At 42.2% G+C, this 23,871-nt stretch overlaps 1 protein-coding gene across 1 annotated transcript; it reads left to right on the forward strand.

The window, feature by feature from the left end:
• Window positions 1-376: 376 nt before the first annotated feature.
• Window positions 377-22,940, forward strand: LOC147662645 (eukaryotic translation initiation factor 2-alpha kinase 3-like). The gene is made up of 6 exons (XM_086951027.1): window positions 377-551; window positions 6,644-7,406; window positions 11,787-11,954; window positions 12,766-12,867; window positions 14,243-14,305; window positions 19,281-22,940. The coding sequence occupies exons 1-6, from the start codon at window positions 424-426 to the stop codon at window positions 19,455-19,457; spliced, it is 1,401 nt and encodes a 466-aa protein (XP_086807153.1). The 5' UTR covers window positions 377-423; the 3' UTR covers window positions 19,458-22,940.
• Window positions 22,941-23,871: the final 931 nt, after the last annotated feature.

The raw sequence follows: 23,871 nt of genomic DNA on the forward strand, positions 1-23,871 counted from the left end.
GTATCTTGCTTTCTCTTCTTGCTGATGTAATGCCTACTAATAAAACAAATTTCCATGAAAGATTATGCAAGTTAGAATAAGCTAGAAGGATATCTCATCCATGGGATTTTTTTTTGTTTTTAAATCTTTTTATGAACGGTTACAGGTTACCTTTTGCTGAGTTTTAGGAACTTCTTTGCATTACTTTTGCAGCAGGGTTAGTACTTTTTGTTTTACTATTTGAGCTGGAGGCATGTTTTATGGAATTCAGCAATTTATGCATCAGATTGTGAATTATGTGAAAAGTGTGGCAGACACATAATTTTGAATAAAATATTGCAGCTGCCGTAAAGACTTGTGATTCTGTGGCTTGCATGATCCTTGAGGTGTGTTTAATTTTTATATCTTTCTGTTTATCTCAGGGAATTGGCTCGAGAAAAAGTAATGCGTGAAGTTAAAGCATTAGCTAAACTTGAGCATCCAGGCATTGTCCGCTATTTTAATGCCTGGTTGGAAGCTCCACCAGAGCGATGGCAGGAAAAGATGGATGAGATCTGGTTAAAGGACGAAAGGTAATTTGTGAAGTAATTTACAAGTTGTTTTTCATGGTGGCGGGGATGTGTAAGACATGCATTGTATTTCCTACCATCTGATTAAACTGTTGCTTATCATGAAATACATTAACAATATTTCTTTAAGGTGAAATTTAAAATCACTTATTAGTGATGATTCTTGCTACATTGTTCACAGAATTTGGAAACAAAATGTTGAAAAATCCTGATTCGTGGGTTAATTATCCTGCCTTATTCTTAAACAATGTTTTTGAAAGCAAAATATATATTATTCAGACACATTTTAAATGATCCCCAAGTCACGGTGTTTTAAAAAAAAAATCTTTAAAAAATATTATTGCACTCTTCTCTTCATCCCACCATTCATTATGTTGAAGAGGTCTCCAGTAACCCTGGGCGAAGTACTACGCTACGCTCGTGTAGTTTGCGCTACTTGCACTACGGGAATTGCATGTAGCACAGTGCAAACACGCATAGCATAGCGGCCATTTTTTGCTTGCTCGCGGTTCACAGCGTCAAGTTGGCGAACGCGAGCGAGCAAAATGACATCCCAGCGAGACTTTTTCCTCGTTCGCGATCAGCAACATCAAGTTGCCGATCGGGAGCGTGGAATATAAACCTCCCGGCGAGATTCTCAACGCGGGGAGGTCAGGTTTCTCATTGCGAGTGGTTGCGTATGCTCGCGTACGCTTGCACTGAGAAACTACCAGTCCGCGTTAGGAAAGTTGACGCTCAAGTAGATTTCTACTTGAGCGGCAGAAAACGACTGCTTGCACTGTGCAAGATGCGGTTTGCACTGATTGCACAGTGCGGACAAGCATCCGGCCCTGTGCAATCAGTGCGAACAGCATTTTGCACAGTGCACTCACTTTGCAGTTCGCGTAGCTCGCGTAGTGCGAAGTGCACTTCGCGTAGCTACGCGTATCGCTACTACGCAAACTACGCACAGGGTTAGTCTCCAGTCGTAAGAATGAGTCAGGAGTAGCTTAACTTGCAAAGTGGGTACTAGGTGGTGTTATCTGTAGATTCTGATATTTAAATTTGTTTTTTTTAGTTTACAGTGATTATAGTGGCAAGAGCATAGAAGCACTGAAAACCTCTTAGGGACATAAATGGCACCAGAAATGTTTAACTCTTCTATACCCTCAAAACACAGGTCAAATCCTAGGTCAAAATCATCAATAAAAAAAATGACAATCTTTAGAAAGAATATCAAGAATAAACAGTGTGTGTATTATTTGGCAGCTTATGATGTATATTTATGCAAATAATCCCCGGAAGACATTGGGAACAAGTCAGCTGAAAGCTGAGTGTCCACACTGCACTCTTGCATCGCACCAGTGCTTGACATGTCCCAGCCTTTAGGATCAACAAACAGCCCTGTCTGTAGTGTCTGCTGGTTTTACTCTGCTTCTGCTAGGCCGATTCTTAGATGTTGATGCTCCACATATCCTCCCTCAAATGATCAGGAATCTAACGAAAGAAACATCCGGTAGAAGAATGAGTTATTTCCATTCTGTAATTTTTTTATCTGGTGAGTACTCTGCTTTCGTGCGGTTTCCTCGTCACCCTTCCTCCTTCCCTCTTCTGAGGGTGGCTGGTCATTTTCTATATGCTTATTTTCTTTTTGCTTTGTGCTTTGTTATACTGACTGTCTTCCTTTTCTCCTGATACTTAACATTTGTTTGCTTAAATAATAATGTCAATATTTCAGTAAAGGGCTTCATTTGATAAAGGTTGCAAATAAATTTGTGGAGTTTGTTACACATTAGGAATATGCTCATTACGTTGTCTCTCGTAAATGATCAATTTTAGCTAATATATAATGTTTTATCATCCTTAAATTTCCCTTAACATATTGATTGGGCTGGTTTGGTTTTAGACAACGTTTATAATTTGAACTTCTAAGCCTTTACTCTACATGAATTTCTGTGTTGGACATTGAGGTTTTTTTTGTGCAATTTAGGGAGCATACCTGCGGAGCACGACTTCTACTGTCTCGCTTTGCAACAACCGACTGAGTTTAACATCCTAAAAAACCCTCCCAGTGTCTTATTGGCACAGATAGTAAAGCTCTAAGTTGCAAGCACTCAATATTTCTTTGGTTAGCTATTTTTAATTTAAAAAAAAATTGGCACGAAAAGCAACTATATCAACAGCCGACATTTGGCGTAAAGTACACATGAAGGTAGGGGCCATTGCTTTGCTACTTAGACCCCGTTCATGTTAAACTCATTACCCTTACGCCGATGGATATGTTGGTGCAATCTCTAAATCAGTAATGCCCTGAAGACTGCATTTAACAACTCACCCGCCAAATCTCGTGAGATGTTTGCTAGCCAGGAAGCTGCCCAGGGCTACAAGATGAAGGAGTGATACAGGCAAGCACCTATTGATACCCTCGACCATTGTGCATCTTGCGTCAGACAGCCATGGGTGATCTGAAGTCATTGGCTGTAAGCGCACAAGGCATGAGCTTGTTGTACATGTTCTTCATAGTGAGTGACAACCCTAGATAATGTTGATTGGATGTGCAAACTTAAAACAAACTGAGCTTTGTCGGAGTAATTCGAACAAATCCATCTAAAAATGGCTCAATAATATACCGGTAAAGACTAAAAATGTATAGGCTCGGAACACATTTTTCAAAGGCACCAGACAATTTAAACTTAGAAAATGTTTATAACTAGGTCATGTGAACGTGTGATCTCCACTATCAATGTCTAGATTTAAAGACTAAAGCAAAACCAAAGGGGATGATGGACGGTGTGTTGAACATTGCAAGCACTCGCCCTCAGTTGACTGATCTGGGTTTAATTCATCATCATTCTTTAGCTCACTCTGCCACCCCCAGTTCAGATATGGCCATATACAAATCAAGCTGACCCTGTGCCTCATGGGAACAATCCAGACCGAACTGCCAAGTCATGTCTTCCCTGGACCGGAAATAAGCATCCTGGGACCGGTTTCTGGCTAATCAGCCGTCATCAGCCGGGCTAGCTTGACTCCAGTAGCAAAGTAAGCAAGGGGCCCACGTCTGGGCATACCCTGCCAATTTAGGGCAAACAAAGCAAAACCAGAGGGGATTTAAAGGCTACCACATGAATTGTTCCACGCCAGAAGCAGTGGAAAATGTTCACAAGTAAAAGTATTTTTTTCTTAAATATTTGGAGGAATTTAAATAGCACAGCCTAGCCCGGAGAAGGCAGTGCAGGGATTTACAGAGGACTGTGCAAACTGAGTGAGGGTGCCTGTAGGGACTGTTTGCAGAATGTATAGACAAGCAACCCAGTGGAGATTCTCAAAGCGTGGAACAGATTGTAGAAGGGGAGCATGATCGGCCCTTAGGCAGCATACCAACGAAATGTATCTCAAATGCAGACCAGCCTAAACCCTGGAAGGGCGCATTAAGAGCAGCTTTTGAAATGAATCGAGTAAAAACATAGTCAAAATTAATAAAGTTTGTAAACCTGACCATGTTCCGAGTCTCTTGAAACCTGTGGATTGTGGAGGCAGGAAGGCCCCATGTTATGGATATCCGCATGGTCAGAGCTGGGCTTAGAACTTCCACCTCATATGTTGCACAATGGAAGAAAGCATCTTTTTTAACAATCTTGTTTGGTAAAAACGTGTGGACAGCACGAATCTCACTTGTTCCACCAGAGACAACTTCTCATTGAAGCGGGTGCATATGCTCTTTGACAGACACCGTCAGGCTCGGCCAGATAGTATGGACCAGCAGGCTGTCCTGGCCGAGAGTCCACACCCCCACTGCAGGATCTCATGAGTGCATCTAAATATCCAGAGGTTCAAAAGCAATGATCAGTTCTAGCCATGGGCCTGTTGATCTGAATTCTTCATTAACTATAGTTGGTAAAAAGCCTGTGATCCTATTTCAGGAAAAAGATACGAATTGAAAGCAGAAATACTTCCCTACTTGATGTGCCTACGGTTTTCAAGAGAAAGGGAAATTGTGGATAGAGATCCAATGAGAAAGCAGGTTTTTTTTAATACATAGTTTCTCTTGTCAAATTCAAGGACAGAAATATAAGTAAGAATGTGGAGCAACTTCTGGACATAATTAAGAGAAAGGATTAGAAGCAGCCATATTTTGCCCTGGGTGCAGTGGCCACATCTGCCCCGTTATGCCCAGATATTGAATTCTCCTGATACTGGGACAGTGCACCCGATATGAAGAAAATGTGCTGTCTCCAGCTTAGGTGAAAGCTCCTCGCTTGTGCTTGGTACATTATTGCAGTGACATGCAGGAGTGGTCATTTCAAGCTGCTGCCTCTTTTGTGTCTGCATTTTTAGTAATTTTTTAACCATTTGTGCTGGAAACAAATTTTTGTTGTTGTGAAAAGCGGCAGATAGAATTATATGAAAATCGCTCGGCCGCACAATCTCATAATTCCAGTGGCCCTGCTAATTAAGGGCAGAGCAAAGGCAGACACTCTGCTTGTAGCCACTCACACCCATGCAAATAAGGCAACTCCCCATTAAGATTCCCTAGGGGCAAAATGTGCACTGGCACAATCAGTATTTCAGTAGTACAAAGTGAGCCGTGTGCAAATATGGGCAGAGCGCCTAAGGGTACCTTCTGTAATATGGCACTGAGCCTTTGGTTGCTTCTCATGTAATGTAATGTAATATGTAATGTAATGTAATGTAATGTAATGATGTCTTGTAAAGCGCATGAATCACCCCACATGGGGTATCTCCGCTCTGTAGACCGCTGGGGAACCCGTCCTGGCTTTCCCTGAAACCAGGCATCCCCGGCGTATGTGGGGGGCCGTTGTGGAAATGAGGCAAGCTAATGCCCAGAGTTGCCGAGTGTGATCCCTGGTTAGAGTAGGCACCGAGGCGAGAATTATCGAGTCCGCTGACCCTGGTCCAGAAACCTGCAGCGTCAGGAATTGAACCCTGGTCCCGGGCCGTCCTCTGCTTCTGGGTCTGCCGCCTCTAACCAGTGAGCCACACCACTCCACTCATGAGGGAGATAGACAACAAGATCTGTCTGAAATAATTTTAATACAATGTTTACTTGAGCTATTTAGTAGGACGGATGACGCCACGGTTTGAGTGACGCTCATTGAGTATTAGTTAAAATCTCAACAAAAACTCTCCAAAAGAGGAGGAGGGTGAGGGGGGGCAAGCTGTGTGTAATGGTGAATGGCCTTCTCACATGCAGAGCTTTCAAGTTTCCCAGGCCTGAATAAGAGGCTCATCCTGACTTCATAATGGGATAAATAGGTCTAAGACAATGCAGAGAAAAAAGCCTGCACTGGAACAGCTACTCGCGCATGAAACTGGAAAACGTGAGACTCCGAGCTTTGGAGCATAAATGCTTAGGTTTGCTCTCCTTTTACAGCCAAGAGCACAGCCTGGTATTGAAGCAGCATGTGAGATGATCTTTCTTACTTTCTTTCCATTCATGGAACTCACCAAACTAATTTTGAAAACACATACCTTTGTGAACTGCATAAAAAGAAGAGGATGGGAGGCCTTCATTGAAGATTGCAGGTTTTGTGTTGAACAGACCTGGTTTAGACATATTCATGGGTGAGAAGTAGAGTGGACGTGGTACATCATCTGTGTTGCCTTTGAGGTGATGACGTGCTGTGGAGCTGCCCTCGGCTGCTTTACTTTAAAACTATTCTATCTTTCCTGTTTGAAAATGTTTAATTATTATTGATGTGTCCTCTTTACAGCTTGATTTATATGAAGATGAATGTGTTTGCAAACACATTTAAGCAGAGTCTAATTTTAACATGGTACACTTGACTTCAAATTCTATTCTACACGTTATGTTTTTAACTCCATTTTTCTTTTTTAACGTTTACATATATGAAATGTCCACTGTGGGTTGAACTATGTTAAAAAAAAAACCTTTCTAGGCATTGCATTTTCTAATTTATATCCTTAATACTCCAAATCACAGAGTTTTGTCAGTAAGATGATGATGTAGCTTACCTTGTACGGTTGAGAAAAGTTGAAAGTTAGATCTAGTAAACACTCCTAAAACGATACCCACTGTGGCAGTGTTACAAAAATAAATTGCACTCATTAAATATATTCATTTTATTTTGTAGCACGGACTGGCCGCTCAGCTCTCCAACGCCTTTCGATGTTCTTTCCATCAAATATCATGGGACCGACTCTTTGAAAGAACACGTGGAAGTGATCACTCCTTCGTCAGGGAGCTTCGGCTCCTTCTCGGCTCTACAGACTGGATCAGTGGCAGGGCCGAGTTCCCCAATGGAATCGTCCACTACTGAAAACCTGGATTTAAACCAGTCCACAGACCCAATGCTTCATCTTCAGGACAGCTTCCGTAGCGACTGCGGCAGTCCTGTCCATGAAAACGAAATGGAACAGTCATATGAACATTGCCCACCCCTGGTTTCGGGTGGGAAGTTGCGAGAGAGGACCTCTTCCTCCATAGTATTTGAAGACTCAGGTTGTGATAACTCCTGTAACAATCAAAACAGAGTTCATGTCTTTAATCCCCATTTGAGTCATTTTTGGGCCGCAAAAGACACATGTTCTAGTGAATCCCTTGAACGAAAGTCCACATCCGAAAGCTCTCCCCGAATCTCGGTTTCTCCTCCCAGGCCTAAAACCCTAAGCCTGGACCTGACCAAAAACACTGGGGAAAAAGTGAAAGCAAGTTCGCCCAAAGTTTACCTGTACATCCAGATGCAACTCTGCCGGAAGGAGAACCTTAAAGACTGGATGAGTGCCCGGTGTACGTTGGAGGATCGACCGCGGACGGACAGTCTGCAGATTTTCCTGCAGATTGCAGAAGCTGTTGAGTTTTTGCATACTAAAGGACTAATGCACAGGGATCTCAAGGTGTGTTTTTATTAAGGTTGTTCTGTTTCTCTATTGCAAAGTATACATTCATCCATTAAGTACTTTAGAATACCGTCTGTTGCTGGTATTTGTACTAAGTGTTAAAGCTCAGAGACACCTACAAAAAAAGTGTGATTCATGCTTCAATGTGTATAACCAGTTTGCAGTTCTGTTCCGGTGTCATGTTTGATAGAGAGACGCACAACTCAATTTAAGGACCATCCTTTGGTGTTGCGCAGAGTGCTGGCAATCCTGTATGGTGGAAATAATCATCTCTTCTTTATCAGTTATTGGCGTTCAGCATAAGTTTGATGACTCAACTAGTCTGTTGGCAGAATGGCATAACTAGTCTGCTGGCAAACACATTTGTCAAGTGCCCAGAACTGTGGGCACAGAATCGAATGTAAAAGAAAGCAAAAGGCAAGTTTTTAGAGTGAAAATTGTACTACTTATAGCTGATGTAGGGCAGAGATTAAGATTTAAGTAGTGCAGGGCAGAGATTAAGATTTAAGTGATTAAATCAACTTGTGTCAAGTGTTATTTTCAAAACAGTGGCAACCTTATTTGCAAAGGTGTAGTGAATGTGTTTAGTGTATACAAAAGGCAACAATTTGTGCATGTCTAATTTGGGAGAGATTCACAGAAATCTCTTAGCATACGCGTGGAAATCCACTAATTGTACTCGAGGATTGTTTGTGGAATTGGCATTCCATAATAGTAAGTTTAGTGGATCTTTCCCTTTGCTTGAGAAAGGTTTTTCCTAGCTGAGAAATCTTTTCTTCATCCACCAGCTCCTTCCTCATTAAATGTGTGACTGTTCCTTTCTTTTTCCTACCCAGGTAATGCATACTCCAGTTTATTATTTTTTTTGCAAGATTAGTTTAGTGTATATCCTAGTAGGGGAACACTTGTCAAAACGTGTGTGAAGCTTAAGAGTTTTGTTATGTTCCTCCTATGCCCAACCCCCTCCCTGCCCATCAGTCACTTTTCTGCCCCACAACACAAATATAGTCCTTTTGAAACAAGTTCTCACTCTTCGTGCCCCCAGATGACCATTTATGCATCTTAACACAAGTATTGCACAGGCATGCACAAATATTTGTTCAGTGCAGGCCTGGTGGCGTAGGTATGCTCTGTTGCTCGTAGCCATGCTGTTGCTGAGAGTCTTTAATGGTCTTTACTAAAGATCATAAAATGATGCTTCCTGTGTCTGTCTTGGACAGGCTCATGGGTCTGATGGTGACAACGCATGGGGTCAGCATGGTGTTTGAGTAGATATACGATACTTGAAAGCTGCTGCTGTAGCCGAAGATGGATCATGTGTTGATTCCTGGCACCCTTGCTGACCCCCAGAAACTGGAGACATAACTGAAGGTTTTGTTTCATCTGTCTGTAACTTCTGTGTTCTTCACCTGGCTGTCCTCAGCTAGGGAGGTGTGAACTTAGCTTTACTTAGTACAGTGAGTGTTAGAATTATCTCGTTAACTAGTCTGATGAAGTAGGTAGGACATTAGCCTTTTGTTAACCTGTTTTTGAATTTCATCAGTATATTCTTTTCACATTCTTTGTCTTTGATGTGGAGCTAGCACCTTTCAATGAAGAGTAATGTGTTCTGGCTGCTGAAGAAAACCTTTTTATTTATTTATTAACCATTTATTGTATTTAGTATTTGTGTAGTTCCCTATCAAATGAGAACACCTTTCATGTTTACTAATTAAATACATGAAGAAAAGCAACCTTACATGAGGAAACAAGAAAGGTAAATTGAATAACTGCACAATCTTCAGATATGTTTTCAATGGAGCACCGGGGGTTTGAGCTTCCAGTGCATGATATGAGATGGTTTCTCATGGCCAACAATGGATGCAAAAGGAGCAGGCTTGGGCATGGATTCAGAAGTGAAAGAGAACGTGATTGAAGATTAAGAGGATGAGAGTGCTTTATTAAGTTTCTGATGTGAAGTAGGTTCTGTGAATTATATACGCACTAAGCTGTGCAGTTATTTGTAGTTTAAGACTTCAAGGGTGAACTTCTTGATTGAGGGAGACTTGGTATTAAATTGCTGACATATTAATCATAATTCTGTTATTTTTTACCAACCTGGAAATCCTCAGTAGAGGCATTGAGGCACTGGTGTTGTTAAATTCGCCTCTAAATGGTGCCGCGGTCTTGGGGCTGTTTAAAAGCTCTCAACCCGTTAGAGCTGTGTTGGGTCTGTGTGTTTCCCCTGCACCCGGGAAGGAATGCACATCAATGGTCCTGACAGTCTTCCAGGCTGGTGTCTTGAACATATATTGTTTTGGGGACACCAGGCTCTCCTGCTCGTTCACACATGAACAGGATGTGCATGGATGCTACCTGCTTATACTCCAGTGGTCCAACAGTGAATGAAAACGTAGGGGCCGATTAGGATGGCGGACGGATTGCCCCGCCGGGCTGGCGGTAGCCACCGGCGGGGGCAATCCGTCCGCCATCCTCACAGAAATGACCCCCCACCACATAAGGATGGCGGGGGGGTCCAGTCTGCGGTGGACGGCAAGATCGTCCGCCGCTTTTCCGCAGGTCGCAAAGTGCTTACATATGGTGGCGGTGTCTGCGAGACACCGCCAACCATATTAAGATGCTGGCGGTCCTATGCATTTCCACGGCGGCATTGCCACCGTGGCAGGCACTGCGCAGTGCCTGTCATGTTGTGCTTTGAATTGCACAACATGCATTTTTAGCATTGCGGCGGACGGTGCTTTCAGCAATGTTAAAAATGCAGGATGCACCCGCCACTGTAGCGGGTGCATCCAATTCGTCGCACAGGACCTCCGCCCCTGTGGTGGACGGTCCCTTTCTTCGATCCTAATCGGCCCCTTAGTGTAGACACAGTTGGGTCCCTACACTGTCTGAAGTGGATCGTCCTCCTCATGCCCAGATCAGTGCCTTTCTTGTCCGCTTCCATGCAACTGCTTCTGTTCCCGCAGTCGAGACGAGCTGTTTCAAAGTACTCTACTTAAGACCCATTATAACAGGTAGAAAGAGGCAGTTCTGAGGCTGAGAGTCAAGCACATCTGCATTATGCTTTTGTAGATATTTAACCTTTTTCATTACAGAAAGCAGCCAGTCTAGCATAGAGCCCTTACTTGTAGCACACCTGACACAACTGAATAATCATGGCTGCAACTACCCTAAAAAGTGTCTGTGCTGAATCTTCGACTCAGGAAATCTCCTTCTGATAGGATATTTTTTTTCTGAAAGAGGCACCTTTTTTTTAGTACCTTAGTTAACATTGATATTCTGAACATGCCTCAGCATGGTAATTTAAGGGCCATTTCTTCCATCGCAGTGCAAGTCAGTCTCCCATAAACCTGGATCAAGTATTGATTATGCTGCATACAAAACTTTCTACTGTATCTGCCATGGGGACTGAGGCCTCAAAAAGCAGATGAGACCGCGATCGAAGACTTGCACCAAGGCATTTCTGATCACGTCTGATGAAAAGTCAACCAAGTTTTTAGAACACTCCGATGGCATAATCCATAATAATCTTATTACATGGGTGCAAGACATCTATCCTAACATGAGGATTGCTAGTAGACATTGTACCTTGAAAGGAGACAGTGAGTTGACTTATGAGTTGGTCCGTCGGGCCGGTAGGGTTCCTGAGGTGACATTGGCAAACCATGATGTCTATTGTGGGTGCCCTCCACTCCTTGGACAAAACCTACTGTAATAAGAAATTCTAAAAAGCTTCAGTACCTGGCCTTTGAGACTTTTTTTCTTGCACTTTCCGGAAAATTCTTTAAATTTTTGATGACCAAAATATAATTTGTGGACTTACTTCCCTAAATACATTTAATAAAGAGCTTCCTTTGACACAACACCATTACAAATAAATCTGTAACTAACCAAGACACATAAATGCTGACAGTGATACTGTAGCCTTACAGCTGCCTGTGATATTTATTACTTGTAAGTTAAACCTATGTTTTATCCCATATCTTGGGAAATCGGTGGATATATTTGTAAATCCCTATGAAGTGTGAGGTCATGACCAGCACTTAACTTTGTGCATAGTTTGTCCTTGAAATACTGCAATATCTGTACTCGTCCCTGTACCGGGTCCTTCCTGTGGCCCCCACTTCCATCACCCGCGGCGCCCTTAACTCGCCTGCCACTGTCTCTCCACAGAAATGCTGCAGAACCAACATTCGGTCATTTTGAGTTTTGTTAGGTTTTTGGTCAGATTGCCTGTTATGTTTACTCTAAATGCACTCTCCTGACTGACTTCCTTCCAGTCCATCACTTTGTGGAATTCATGTGCCCAGCATCTAGCATCAGTCTATGCATTTCGTGTACTTCCTCACTAATACATTCAATCTGGGTTTTTTTCAGCCTTCCAATATATTTTTCACAATAGATGATATTGTAAAGGTTGGGGACTTTGGTCTTGTGACTGCCATGGACCAAGATGAAGATGACGAGACTGTCCTTACACCAATGCCTGCTTACGCCCGACACACTGGACAAGTGGGAACAAAACTTTACATGAGTCCTGAACAGGTAAACTTTGCACAACTGTTGTACATTTTGTATGGTGGGACAGCACTTTCTACCTGGTGGAATTCTGCCTGTTATAAAAGTGCTTAGTGTGTAAAACCATTGCTGTGTCCTGGGAGTGTGCAGAGATGTAGCGCAGATGGTTTCAACTTGTAAATAAAAAAAATGAAGTAATTAAACAGTCCGATTGCCCTGGTCCGCAGATAAATAGTTCTAAGTATGCTTGCGGAAAAAAATTGGGAGAATGATTTTCAGTTTTTACAATATTTTATTTTTATAGTGTGTCATTTTAACTATCAAAAGAGTTTCATTGGTGGTATAAAAACTCTATTATGCGTCTTTGTGGGTCGTGACCAAAAATATCCTCATAATCAACACAGTCTCTCTAGGTGTCCAGGCTTCTTATCCATGTAAAAATCATTCTTCACTATTTGTTTTCCAGGCCTTCCCTGGGGAGGTAAGATACGTTTTGAAATATTAGAGGGTGCTCTTAGCATATGTTTGGGGTAGCAGGTGTTTAATTGCATGGCAAATCCTGGTTGCCTTTTTTCTCATTTTCATTTATTTTTTTACTGTTCGTTTCGTTCCATTTGTCATGAATCCAGCCAAAGACAGTAAAGTTGTGTATGTGAAGGTGTCAGGTCTCAACTGCCGAACCTCAAATATTAAATGTGAAAATATTGGTGTATGCCTCAGAAGTATGAATTGATAGCTTCACTTTGGTTTCTGTCCACTCTAAACCTTGTGATTGTGGGTTTCTGACCCTTCTAAAAAGTACCCTCTTCATTAATTTGATTTTGTTTTCTTCTTTTAGATTTATGGACAAAGTTACTCCCACAAAGTGGATATCTTTTCCTTGGGGCTGATTCTGTTTGAACTTTTGTATCCATTCAGCACTCAGATGGAGCGAGTCAGAGTAAGTGTGCAATTTCTCCTACACAAATGAAATGTGTAACTTGAAGCCTGGATTAAGAACACTTTTATGTGCGCAGTTCCTGCTTTAGACTGATGAAGCCTGCCGGATCAGTGTCTACCCATGCTGCTTAAGAACCTTGACCACAACCACTCTTTTCTGAGATACGGGCGATAAAATAGGAGCTCGTAGTTTGAGTCGGGTCACTACTACATTTGTCCCCTTTTAAAATCTGTGACTTCAGTTGGGTACTCAACAAAACTCTGTCCTTAGGAGTCTCAACTACTAGCTTGTTGTTGCCCACCTGGGACTATACTGAGAGTCTTGGCATGCAGAAGTAGTCATTTGATCTTTTGGTACATGGGCATCTAATTTTCTTTTTTTGAGTGTAGGGTGCTTCAGCCAAAGAGTGTTTGCCTGAAAATGCTGACTTTGTTTCTTCGGCCCAGTGGACTGTCCATAGCCAAAGACCATTGAAAGAGAAGGCAAGATATACTGTAGCCAGCTTGCTACATTGTATGCAGTTGTCTGGCCCATATAGTGATCTGAACTACTTTTGCAAACTATAGTCTTCACTATAATCAAAAGCTCACAAACATCGTCTCGCAGTATAACATTGGATATCGATCACAAAGTTATTAGACACTCTAGCATATAGACATTTTAAAACATTTGCGAATCCTATCTTGGCCCAGAAAATCCTAGCACCTCCTGAGGTTCTTTCTATATCATAATTTTAACTGTTTTTCTAACTTTACTGTTGATAAAGGTCCTTGTCTACCTCAGCCGCCTTACAGGGATATTGAGTATTGTGTACTGTGACTTAGTTCCCAGCTCTTACCATGTGCTAGAGCAAGCTCTGAACTCACAGTGAGTGTCTTGGTTTTCCAATTGGAGCGCGGTGGTATTGGTGGCTGTGCGACACCCATGGTAAACGACAGTACTCAAATAGTATGTTGCTCAGCAATATTGGTGGCAATCCATATTAAATTGGAAAGTTGTTAGTTGTGAACATATAGTTCAGCACTCTAAATCCAGTAGTGTTCACCTCTTTCGGTTTCCAAAATCATATTGTAATATTACGTGTATATGTTTCAGCTCTTACTGTAAACCTAAAGTGGATGAGTTGGGTGAATACAGCAGGAATGTTTGCTCCTGGGGTGGGGGATGTCCATCTTCAACACCATGCTTTGAAAGTAAATTGTGATGCAGTTCTTTGTGACCAGCCATGTTGCTATGCTGTGTTTGCTCTTTCTGTTGCATCTTCAGTCATTACAGTACACTTCTGTCTAGCTCAAGGAACAGTCTTGAGCTGTCTTTCAGCATTGCTGTTTCCTGTTGATGCTCTTCATTAACAAGTGTATTATTTCTATTTTAGATATTAACTGATGTGAGGAATTTGCAATTTCCACCACTCTTCACTCAACAGTATGCTCAAGAGGTAACTACTATTAAACAACGGGTGCTCTAACAAAATAAAAATACTAGAGTTTCTTAGCAGTCTAACTGCTTAAACACTTGTAACAAGTCTGCAGGCTTTCTAAAAGAAAACACTGAAACAACTCAGTTAGCAATATGTTGTTTTGCAAATGCTTTCATGTAATGGGGATTTTTAATTATTTTTTGTTTGGATTAAAGTGTTGATAATTGTTTGATATCATGAGTCATTGCTATGATTTCTCTTAAATGGAATATGCAGCGTTCCTTGCAATCCATAAGCTACAGTTCAAGATTTTCTTTGGCCACCTAAATTATGGTTTTTCAGGCTCTCAAGATTTATATTTAAAAAAATAACATTGCAATTGCTTTTAACCAGAAAATTGCTTGAAAAACTGCCAGTTGCCAGCAGTTTCTTGTGCTCATTTTAGTTCCATTTTGTGATGTAAGGAGGGAGAGAAGAAGCCATGTTGCATAATTCCTAATTTCAACGTCCTCTGTGCAGTTTTAAGAAACAAATATTTAAAAACGAATTGTGTTTTTTTTCCTACAATTTTGCTTTTTAAAGTGTTAATATGTTGGTTTCATTGGTGAACCTTTTGTTTTTGTAGCTTGAATGAATCTGTGCAGAAGCATGTCATTGCAATATTCCTTTAATAGCAAAAAATCCAGGGTCGTAGAATTAAAACTAGAGTTTTGCTCCTCAAACAAAGTGTAAAATTAAGAATGTTAACAGTTCATCAGCATTTTCTCGTAATATACAGAACACCAAAAACTGTTCAATGTACTGATATTTTGGGCAACTTGAAGAGGGAGTAAAAGCAGTTTGAGGCTTGTTAAGGAGAACTGGGCATTAAAAGGCTAGAGAGGAATGTTCTAAAATCAGAACTGAGCTTTAAAAAAATAGAGAAGAATATTTATAGATTTTTTCTGCAGCTAGTGGCAAATGAAAAAAATAGGCAACTCGACTAAAGACCAATCTTAGCTTCTACTGTTAAATTCCTTTTCCTGCTCAGAGTACCTTTGAAATTATTTTTATTGCACGTTGGTGGTTGAGTGCAGCCCTTTTTCATGACATGTAGAAGCATACACTACTGATGTGAAGTATAAGTAGTGTATTGGGTTGTTTTATAAAACTTTTTCATCCTCAATAGTTCCTCAAGGGTGCTTCCCAGATGTGCGTTTTGGGGGTAATTGCCACCTATTCAGCTCCAGAAAATGTGCTCTGTATCGACTGCTAGCAAAACTGTGGAAACAAACAAGGATGGGAGTGCGTGATCTGCTTATGGCAGCGAATAACATGCAAAGACGGGTGAAATAAGTCGTTGACGCATCAAAACCACTTAGGGATGGCAGTTTAGGAAAGGGACTGAGCAACAAAGGGTTGCTAGGGTCCTGGAAAGATACTGTTTCTAGCTTAATAAAGAGCCACTTCAGTGATGAACAAAACAAGTGTTCCCAGGCCTCCCTTATACCTTACAGCATGTCAGAAACTTGCGTACCTCCCTTATGGAGGTCATCTGGAGCTCACCCTTTGTTTTTTCCAGTTTTTCCAATGCCAGCACCAGAATAGGGGATGCATTACCTTTAAACCTCCAGGGATGCCCTCATCTAAAGAAACGCTCAACATGTCAAAGATGTGTTACCTCACCAGCGCATCTGCGGATCAAGCTTGTAACTATCCATCATGACTTCCTTGGACCAGGGCAGTCGAAAGAGCTCCCTGTCGAAGGAGGCAGGCGGGCCTTTGTCTAGAGTGGCATGGTGGGCGAAAAAGGATGGACTGGAACGCGGCCCATATCAATTGCCAGTGGCAAAGATTAATGCAAGCATTCCATCCAACACCTTGTAGTTGTTGCATTGTTGCCAGTGTATACTGAATATTGCAGAACCTTTTTTTTTTGTAATGCTTTTGGGACAGTGTTTTCCACTTCTTTGGGTATATCCAAGTGGTAAAAACCAAAACAAGAAACTATAATCCAAATGTACTCTCTCGAACTTGGTAACACCTACGAACTCACAACTGGCAGCTAGGGTAGACGTTTCGAACCTAAAGAGACATGGGCTACTATGGTCAGATGTCATCTGCTAGCACCACGACTTAACATATAGTCACCTGAAGGAAGAACTGAAGAATCATCTCGGGGGTCCTTGGGAAGAATTACTGATGAGACCTGATTAATGATGTGGAAATATGTCTTTAGCTGGTGCTAAAGTGATCAGGACACAAGCCGGTGGGAAAAAGAAACTGATGTTATGGTGGAAGGATAAAATGTTTGCAGAGGGGGATCAGCAACCTTTGTAAGTACGAAGATTTGTCCATTCGCCATCTTGCCAAACACTTTGTCCTTCCACCATCCTGCATTCCTAAAATGATGCTAGGTGTGGGACAGTTCCCATTTAATTTATCCCTTGACAGGGGGCAATCTTCACTTTCATGTCTATAACTTCAGAGTTTCCAAGTGTTCAGTTTCGTCATGAGTCGGTGCAGTCAAGGGACCATTCCCAGCCGAAGACACCGTGACCGCGCCAGCTGTTTGTCAGAAGGATCTGGGAGGGTACTGCCAATCTCCTCCCAGGTTCTCCACAAAGAGCTGCTCAGTGAGTTTAGCCATTGACTTCAGGTTGTCCTCTCCGCTACCAGATCCCACTTGTTCACGCCTTCTTGATACGGTCTTCGAGGACCCTACGCTCTGGGGCCAAAGAGCTTCTCTGTGTACCTCGCATAAAACAAACCCGACTGGGGGGAGCATCATTCTCTTATGTTGCACCTTCTCTCTGGAATCAACTTCCCATACACATTCGTCTCTCCCCTGCTACTTATCTTTCAGAAGGCAATTAAAAACCTCTCGGTTCTAAATTACTGGGCTCAGTTGTCTACTGCCGTCATAGCGCGGAGATACCCCGGTTGGGGTGATTCATGCCCTCTAGAAATGACATAAATAAAATAAATAAATCAGTCGAAAGGGTTGTCCATCTCTTAAATCCTTCTTCAATACCGCCCCACAGTCAGTAGTTGAGGACTAGGAAGAAAGTATAATGGCTTGTAATAAGGCGGACGTGATATCTGTCACATTTTGATGGTGTATCGATCCGCCAACCTCTAAATAAGGCCTTAATAAGTTTCATTAGTTTGGGAGTACTGCATATCCCTTTGTGGGAGCATGCGCGCTTGGGGCCAGGGGCAGATAGCTCCAGCAAGCAATGGCTCTGTAGGTTGTTTTTCAGCATGGAGGGCAAGGAGCTCTCCAGCTTGAAGCCAAGGGAGGTGGAACTCTCCTATTTGAAGCCAAGGAAGGTGGAACTCTAATTTTGCGTGTTACCAAACTGAGGAAAACCCTTTTCCTTAAAATAATTGAGAAAATATAGCAAAAAACAAAATTGTACTGTGCAATATGTAGTGGACTTTATAAAGGAACTGGTATTAGAAAAAGGACAGTGGTCGTATCCCATTAATTGTGCTTGAAACCAAATGTTATGGTTCCGTTTTTTAAGAGTCCTAATTGCAGGATTAACAGTGTGTATAAAAGGGATTGCATTTTAAACATTTAAGGAAATTATTTGATTGACGATGGATGGATTTTATAATGTATAAATAATGCCGACGTTAGTTTAGAGAGTGTTTAATGGGCTAGAATAAATTAATTTTACAAATAATGTAAATTTGCAATACAGCAGCTGTTTTCGTCGTTTTAGTTTCATGGCTGTAGAGTAGTTTTAAACGTGACCACTAGATGGCAGCTGCAGGACGTAGGATGCTTTTAAAATACTACAAAAACCAGCTGATGTGCTAGAAGGCTTTGAGATTCTGCAGAGTCGCCCCATTCTTTTGCACTTAGTTATACCTCTTGTTAATGGACAAAGGACACACAATGTGAGACTCAATGGCAGGGTCATAATATCGGTCAAGCCAGTCGATAAAAGGACAAATCAATCTATGGATGCCAAGTAATCAAGGTGATATTGCTACGCCCGGATGCACCAAACAAATGAGTAACAGCTTAGATCTAAAGATGCAGGTGGACGCCATCTTGTTGGACCTCTGTGGAGGAGAGGTTTTTTTTTCTGCAGCAGCCGACGAGCCCCAATAGTTGAATGTGGAGTTGTCAGTCTCGCTGCTGCACCTGCCTACGTGTGTCTGCTCGGCTTACTCCTGTACTCGCCCAACGCTGCTTCGTTGCCCCGAAGAAGGAACCATTCTAGTGCTCCAGACAGCACAGCACATCCGTCCAGGAGTCGAGCTGGCTCCACTCCCAGTGCAAAGCATTGCATTTGAGTTTGTACATATTTTGCTAAACGCTAGAATCTAGAATCCCCCTTCTATATCTCTTGTGTTGCTAAAGTTTGTGCTGGTGCATAGAGTACAGTGAGTCTGGGGTTGGGCGTGTTTTGGTTCAGTAATGTATTTCCTGTGCATCGTGCATGCTTTGATTTTCCACTTGTAGTTGTGTGCTGTGTAGCTGATGCTGGGCTGACCAGAGTGAGGGTTGGAGAGTGGAGAAGTGTGGCTCAATGGTTAGAACGGCAGACCCTGATGCAGAGGTCTAGCCCGGGACCAGGGTTCAATTCCCCGCCTCGGCGGGTCTTGGGCTCAAAATTCCACGGACCTGATAATTCTCGCCTATTCCAATCATGGAGTCCCACTCTGCAACTCTAATAGCTTGCTTAATCTCCACAACGGCCCCCACAACGCTAGGGATGCCTGGCCTCCACCTTGGGGGTGCCCAGGAGTGGACGCCTCACAGGGAAAGCCAGGATGGGTTCCACAGCAGTATTCGTACAAGCGCCTTGAGACCCTTGCGGGTGAGTAGTGCGCTATACAAGTATCAATTTACATTTACAAGAGTTTGTTTCTCACCCTTTGTTTTGTGAATCGCAGTGGGTCACGGCTCGTGAACCCAGATGATTGTTGCAGTGTGTGCCAGGGTCTTTGCTAGTGGTTTCTAAGCCTTGAATAATGCATGCATCTTTCTTTGCAGCACACCATGGTAAAGCACATGCTCTCTGCGACCCCCGGCGAGAGGCCCGAGGCCACGGACATCATCGACAGCCCCCTGTTCGAGGACCTGGAGCTCCCGGGGAAGCAGATTCTCAGGCAGCGGTCGCGGACTCTGAGCGCCTCCGGAAGCAAGCACGCCAGGCAGCCCAGCAAATGAGGCCTAGGACGCCTGCTGATGCGCCTTGTCTTCCACAGCCTTACCCGCCCAGCGTGCTGCAAACCATGACCGACTACATCTTTATGAATAACTTTTTCTATGTACTACTAAGTGATCTAGTCATTGAAGGGGTTTTGGTGACAAATGTCCCAGGAGGTCACTGTCAAATGAAACTGAAATTAACTCTCACCCCTTCAGTGGAGGGAGAAAAATAGATATAGGCCTTAACTGGGTTTTTGTGTAATATTATGTCTTAATAATTGCCTTAAAGGCTTAAGTCCCTTGTTCCTCGGATATAGCGTTTCACCGATTTCCTGCTCACATACATCTATAGGGGGTAATGCCTGTGCTTTGAACTGCTTATGTACTGGGTAAGGTTGATGTGACGGAATAGAACTAGTTAACTAGGTACTCTGTTACCATTCGCTAACCATGGATGCGCAGTTGGAACGGCTTCCCTTTTTTGCGAATCGCTGACTGCCCCTGCTCCAGGGTCGGTGACGGATCGGTGGATTGTGACCGCAGAGGTGGTCAGAAACAATGAAGGCATTCCCTTCCAAGTGGCAGATAGATTTGTAATGAGTCCCGAAACCCCTTTTAGGAATCAGCAATGCTTGCCCCCTACTATAAGAGCTTTTGTACAAATCCCCTTTCCGACTGCAAACCCAGTGAATCGCCAGGTTTTTGACCACAAAAGGCCTTTGTGCATCTGACGCTGTTACAAGTTTACCTTAGAAGTCCATGTTACACGACACTGTTGATCTTTGCAGACCATTATAATCTGCTACTCTTCAATTGGCTCAGCTAGCTAACAACTAGAAAACTGCATGGGTCTGACAAACGAAAGTAAGGACTCGCAGGTGTGTCCCTGTTGACGTGTCTGCCGAAGTGCACCTGTCAAGTCCTAGGTAATAGGAGGCCGAGTCTGACTTTTGTGTGGCAAATTTTTTTTGCATGCTCACCCACAGAAGCTGCAGTTAACTTTATTCTGCAGGAAACTCATAATCACTCGTAACTGACTGATCATGCATTTAAAATACCCCCACCAACAGGTAGATGTTTAAAAAACAATAATATATAATTTATTCTTAGCTTTCTGCAGGAATCTCATCTTTGTAGGATGTTAGTAGTTATGGCCTAGAGTTAAAGTTGTGGAGCCAGTCCTTCGTTCTGGCTGTGGCTTCACACTTTATCCAGATTGGTGTATTCCTCAGCAAATCATTTTATTTCCCCTTCTGATTTCCCTAACCTGCCATAATTCAGAACACTTACAAACAAAACCTATTACTAACCTATATATAAAAACTTGAGTAGCGTGTTAAGTAACAAAGGGTCCCAGCAAGTGGTTGACTTAAGAAGTAGGCCGACAACCGTGAGAATGAATGAGTTTAGGAATATTTGTTTGCTAACACAGTTTTCAAACCTTCATAATAATAATAATCATAATAATAAAGACATTTGTAAAGCGCCTGGTTACACTACAGCAGTGTGTCCCCGCGCTGCAGATACAGACCATAGAAGAGCCACAACAGCTATCCCGGCTAAAGACAGGGGTGGGAGCCACAAACGACCTCAGATCCTCTCCTTAGGGAATAGGTGAGTCTTTAGCTTCAGACGGAACCTCATCTCAGACGGTTCCATACGGAGCTCATTAGGAAGTGAGTTCCATTGTTTACTGGCTAAATACCTAAACGATCGGCCGCCCATCCGTGCTTTGTAAATACCTGGAATCTGAAATTGCATACTTTCTAGGGATCTCAGATGCCGCTTGGGACGATAAATGATCAACATATTTTGTAGGTATGTAGGGCCCTTTCCCTGAGCAATACGCGGAGCCATGCACATTGGTGTAAACAAAATACGCTCCCGTATGGGAAGCCAGTGCAAGGTGGCTAAAGCACGGCTCCCTGATGACTTCCGGGGCAGATTCAGTCCTATTCTGGCAGCCGCATTACTGAACACAATGGAGTTGGTGCATTCCTTTCTTACTCAAACCGATATACAGTGAGTTCCCATAGTCAAGACGGGAGGTGACTAGAGCGTGTATTAACGTTTTCCTCGCTGTAATGGGAAGTAAGTCCAGAGTCTTGCGAAGACTTTTCAGAATGCCATAGCATTTGCCTGCAACCCCTCCAATATGATGTTCAAAGGAGAGATTAGCATCCAAACGTACACCCAAGTTTCTCATATGCTCGGAGGGAATGGGCGTAGGACCTAGTTCTGGTGGCCACCAAGCCGAGGACCAAATTGATGGTGCTTTCCCCATCACTAGCAGCTCTGTTTTATTCCCGTTGAGGCGCATCCTTTCGCAGTGTGCTGGTATCACATTTCACCGGCAGTGTTTGCAAAGCATAGTTTGCTCCCTTATAGTAAAGCGCATATACACACTCCTTGACCATGTATACTGTGATGTCACCAGACTCGAGCTCCTTTGACACTTACTAGAGCACAATGGCTGATGCTTTCAGGAGGCTTTCAAGCCCGCGCTGTAAATGGTATTATAGCTCCAATGAAAAGTCTCTTTCTGCTTTACATGTCGATAACCCAACTTTACCTGCATATCTTACTTGATTCAATAGTGAACATGGAAAAAGGGAGTCCCCAAAATCAAAGATGGAGAATGTGTGCAATCTGAATTTTTTTTATGTATGCCCAATTTCGGATAATTACATCATGGTGCATTTTGTTATCAGCTATTTTCCGTTCTCTGTTAATTTGTTTTGTTTACATGTTGCTTCATATTCTGTTCATTTGTTTGTGCTCTGTGAATAGCACTGACCTGTTGGGCTGTTGCAGAGTGTTAATAATTACAAAGAATCACATATAAAAATGTAAATAGGTGTATAATATTTTTGTAGCTAGTACACGTCAGAGGTGAGTTCAGTGCTATTTTAGAGCTGTTAGAAGTGAAGACGGTTCTCTTCGGACGGGTTTTGATGAACAAAATGTCAGTTTTTTGTTTGTGACGGTTACTGTAAATTCATGCACTATTTTCAAACACTTATGATGATCAATTGTGTCATTGAAATCAAAGAGCCTATTTATCTAGTAAAAATAATTGGGCATACTGTGTTTTTCTTAACTTTAGAAAGTTGTAGGAAATGTTATATTTTGCTATAAGGGTTTAAAATCTATAAATAAATTGAATTCTTATTTCAATGATAAAAAAATATGAAGCACACAATGAAAACATTTCAAGGATGGAATGAAGGAACTTAAATGTATATTAAGTCATATGTGTCTTACATGATCTTGTAGCTTTGTACCTAAAAACGATACGATGATTACGGGCACTCTACATTAAGCTTAAGAAATGTAACCAATGCCTAATTGACCTGTAAATATGTTCATTTTTATTTATAATGATGCAGAATCAATCCTTTTGGGTTGGTGGTGTACAGCACTTTTTACAAAGAAATCTTCAAGTGCATTATATATTTGTGACTTCTTTCAAGTCTAAATAAAACTTTTTTTAAATTTAAAGTGCCTTTTTATTTTTTACTTCACCAGGTAGTTGCATTGCCACTGGTTTAAGACAGTTTTTTTTCCAATTTGATTTTCTTCTCGTTGTGCTCCTTGGTCTACAGCACTTACATTACGGGTGTGTGGAAGTTTTAACGACGGAGGCTGGAACCGCGCCAAAAATGGTGCATGCCCATCCCTTTTGCTTGTCCAAATGCAAATTCGGCTCCCTTCCCCTGCAGAGCTCACCACCATCCTTCTAGCAGCACATTCAGATTTAAATTCATGTAGCTGAGGCTCAACATATTCTCCTCCATGGCAAAATAGCTGAGTGAGTAGTACGCAGTCTTATAACGGGGCAGATTAATTCTTCCTTCAGGTCAATTTTAGCCAAATTTAAGTTGTGCACCAAGAGACCATTCATTTTATGTTATATGCTATGCAAATATACATTATGCTATAGTTTGCAGACGTTTTAAGTTTCACCTAGTGCACAAATTGGGTCTTTGAACCACTGGCTGTTAAATTTAGTTTAATTTCCTGGGCAGTTAATTCTGCCACAAAAAAAATCTTCATTCTAAAAGCTAGAATGCTGAAGCAAGCCTTCGCTGTAGCGCAACAGCTCAGGCCTCTTGGACAAATCTCCCATGTTAACTTCGAGAGGTTAAAGCCCTACTCTTTCAGCATAATTTCTTTATATTTTACTGTCCTGTTGCTGCTCCACTGCCGTTATATTGTAACATTTATTCCGATGTAAATTGCTTTGCTGTGTTGGAGGGTCTGGTTCACGTTATATGAAATTGAGCAGTACGGACAGAAGTTGACATTGAAGGAATGTCTTTCTTATTTATTTATTTAAAACAGGTTACTTGCCTTCTTTAACGCCTAGTCTGGTAGAGACAGGATCTAGCTGCAGATTCCTTACCGACCCACCCATCCTCCGCGCTCTGCA

This window comes from Lissotriton vulgaris, unplaced genomic scaffold (genome assembly GCF_964263255.1).
Source record: "Lissotriton vulgaris unplaced genomic scaffold, aLisVul1.2 SCAFFOLD_1705, whole genome shotgun sequence".
Lineage (NCBI taxonomy): Eukaryota > Metazoa > Chordata > Amphibia > Caudata > Salamandridae > Lissotriton > Lissotriton vulgaris.

Bases quoted from the DNA above. Each gene is read 5' to 3' on its own strand.
- LOC147662645 (XM_086951027.1), top strand. From the start codon at position 424: ATGCGTGAAGTTAAAGCATTAGCTAAACTTGAGCATCCAGGCATTGTC. The intron at 7,407-11,786 runs GTGTGTTTTTAT...GGTTTTTTTCAG, and splicing joins TAATGCACAGGGATCTCAAG to CCTTCCAATATATTTTTCAC. The intron at 12,868-14,242 runs GTAAGTGTGCAA...TTTCTATTTTAG, and splicing joins CTCAGATGGAGCGAGTCAGA to ATATTAACTGATGTGAGGAA.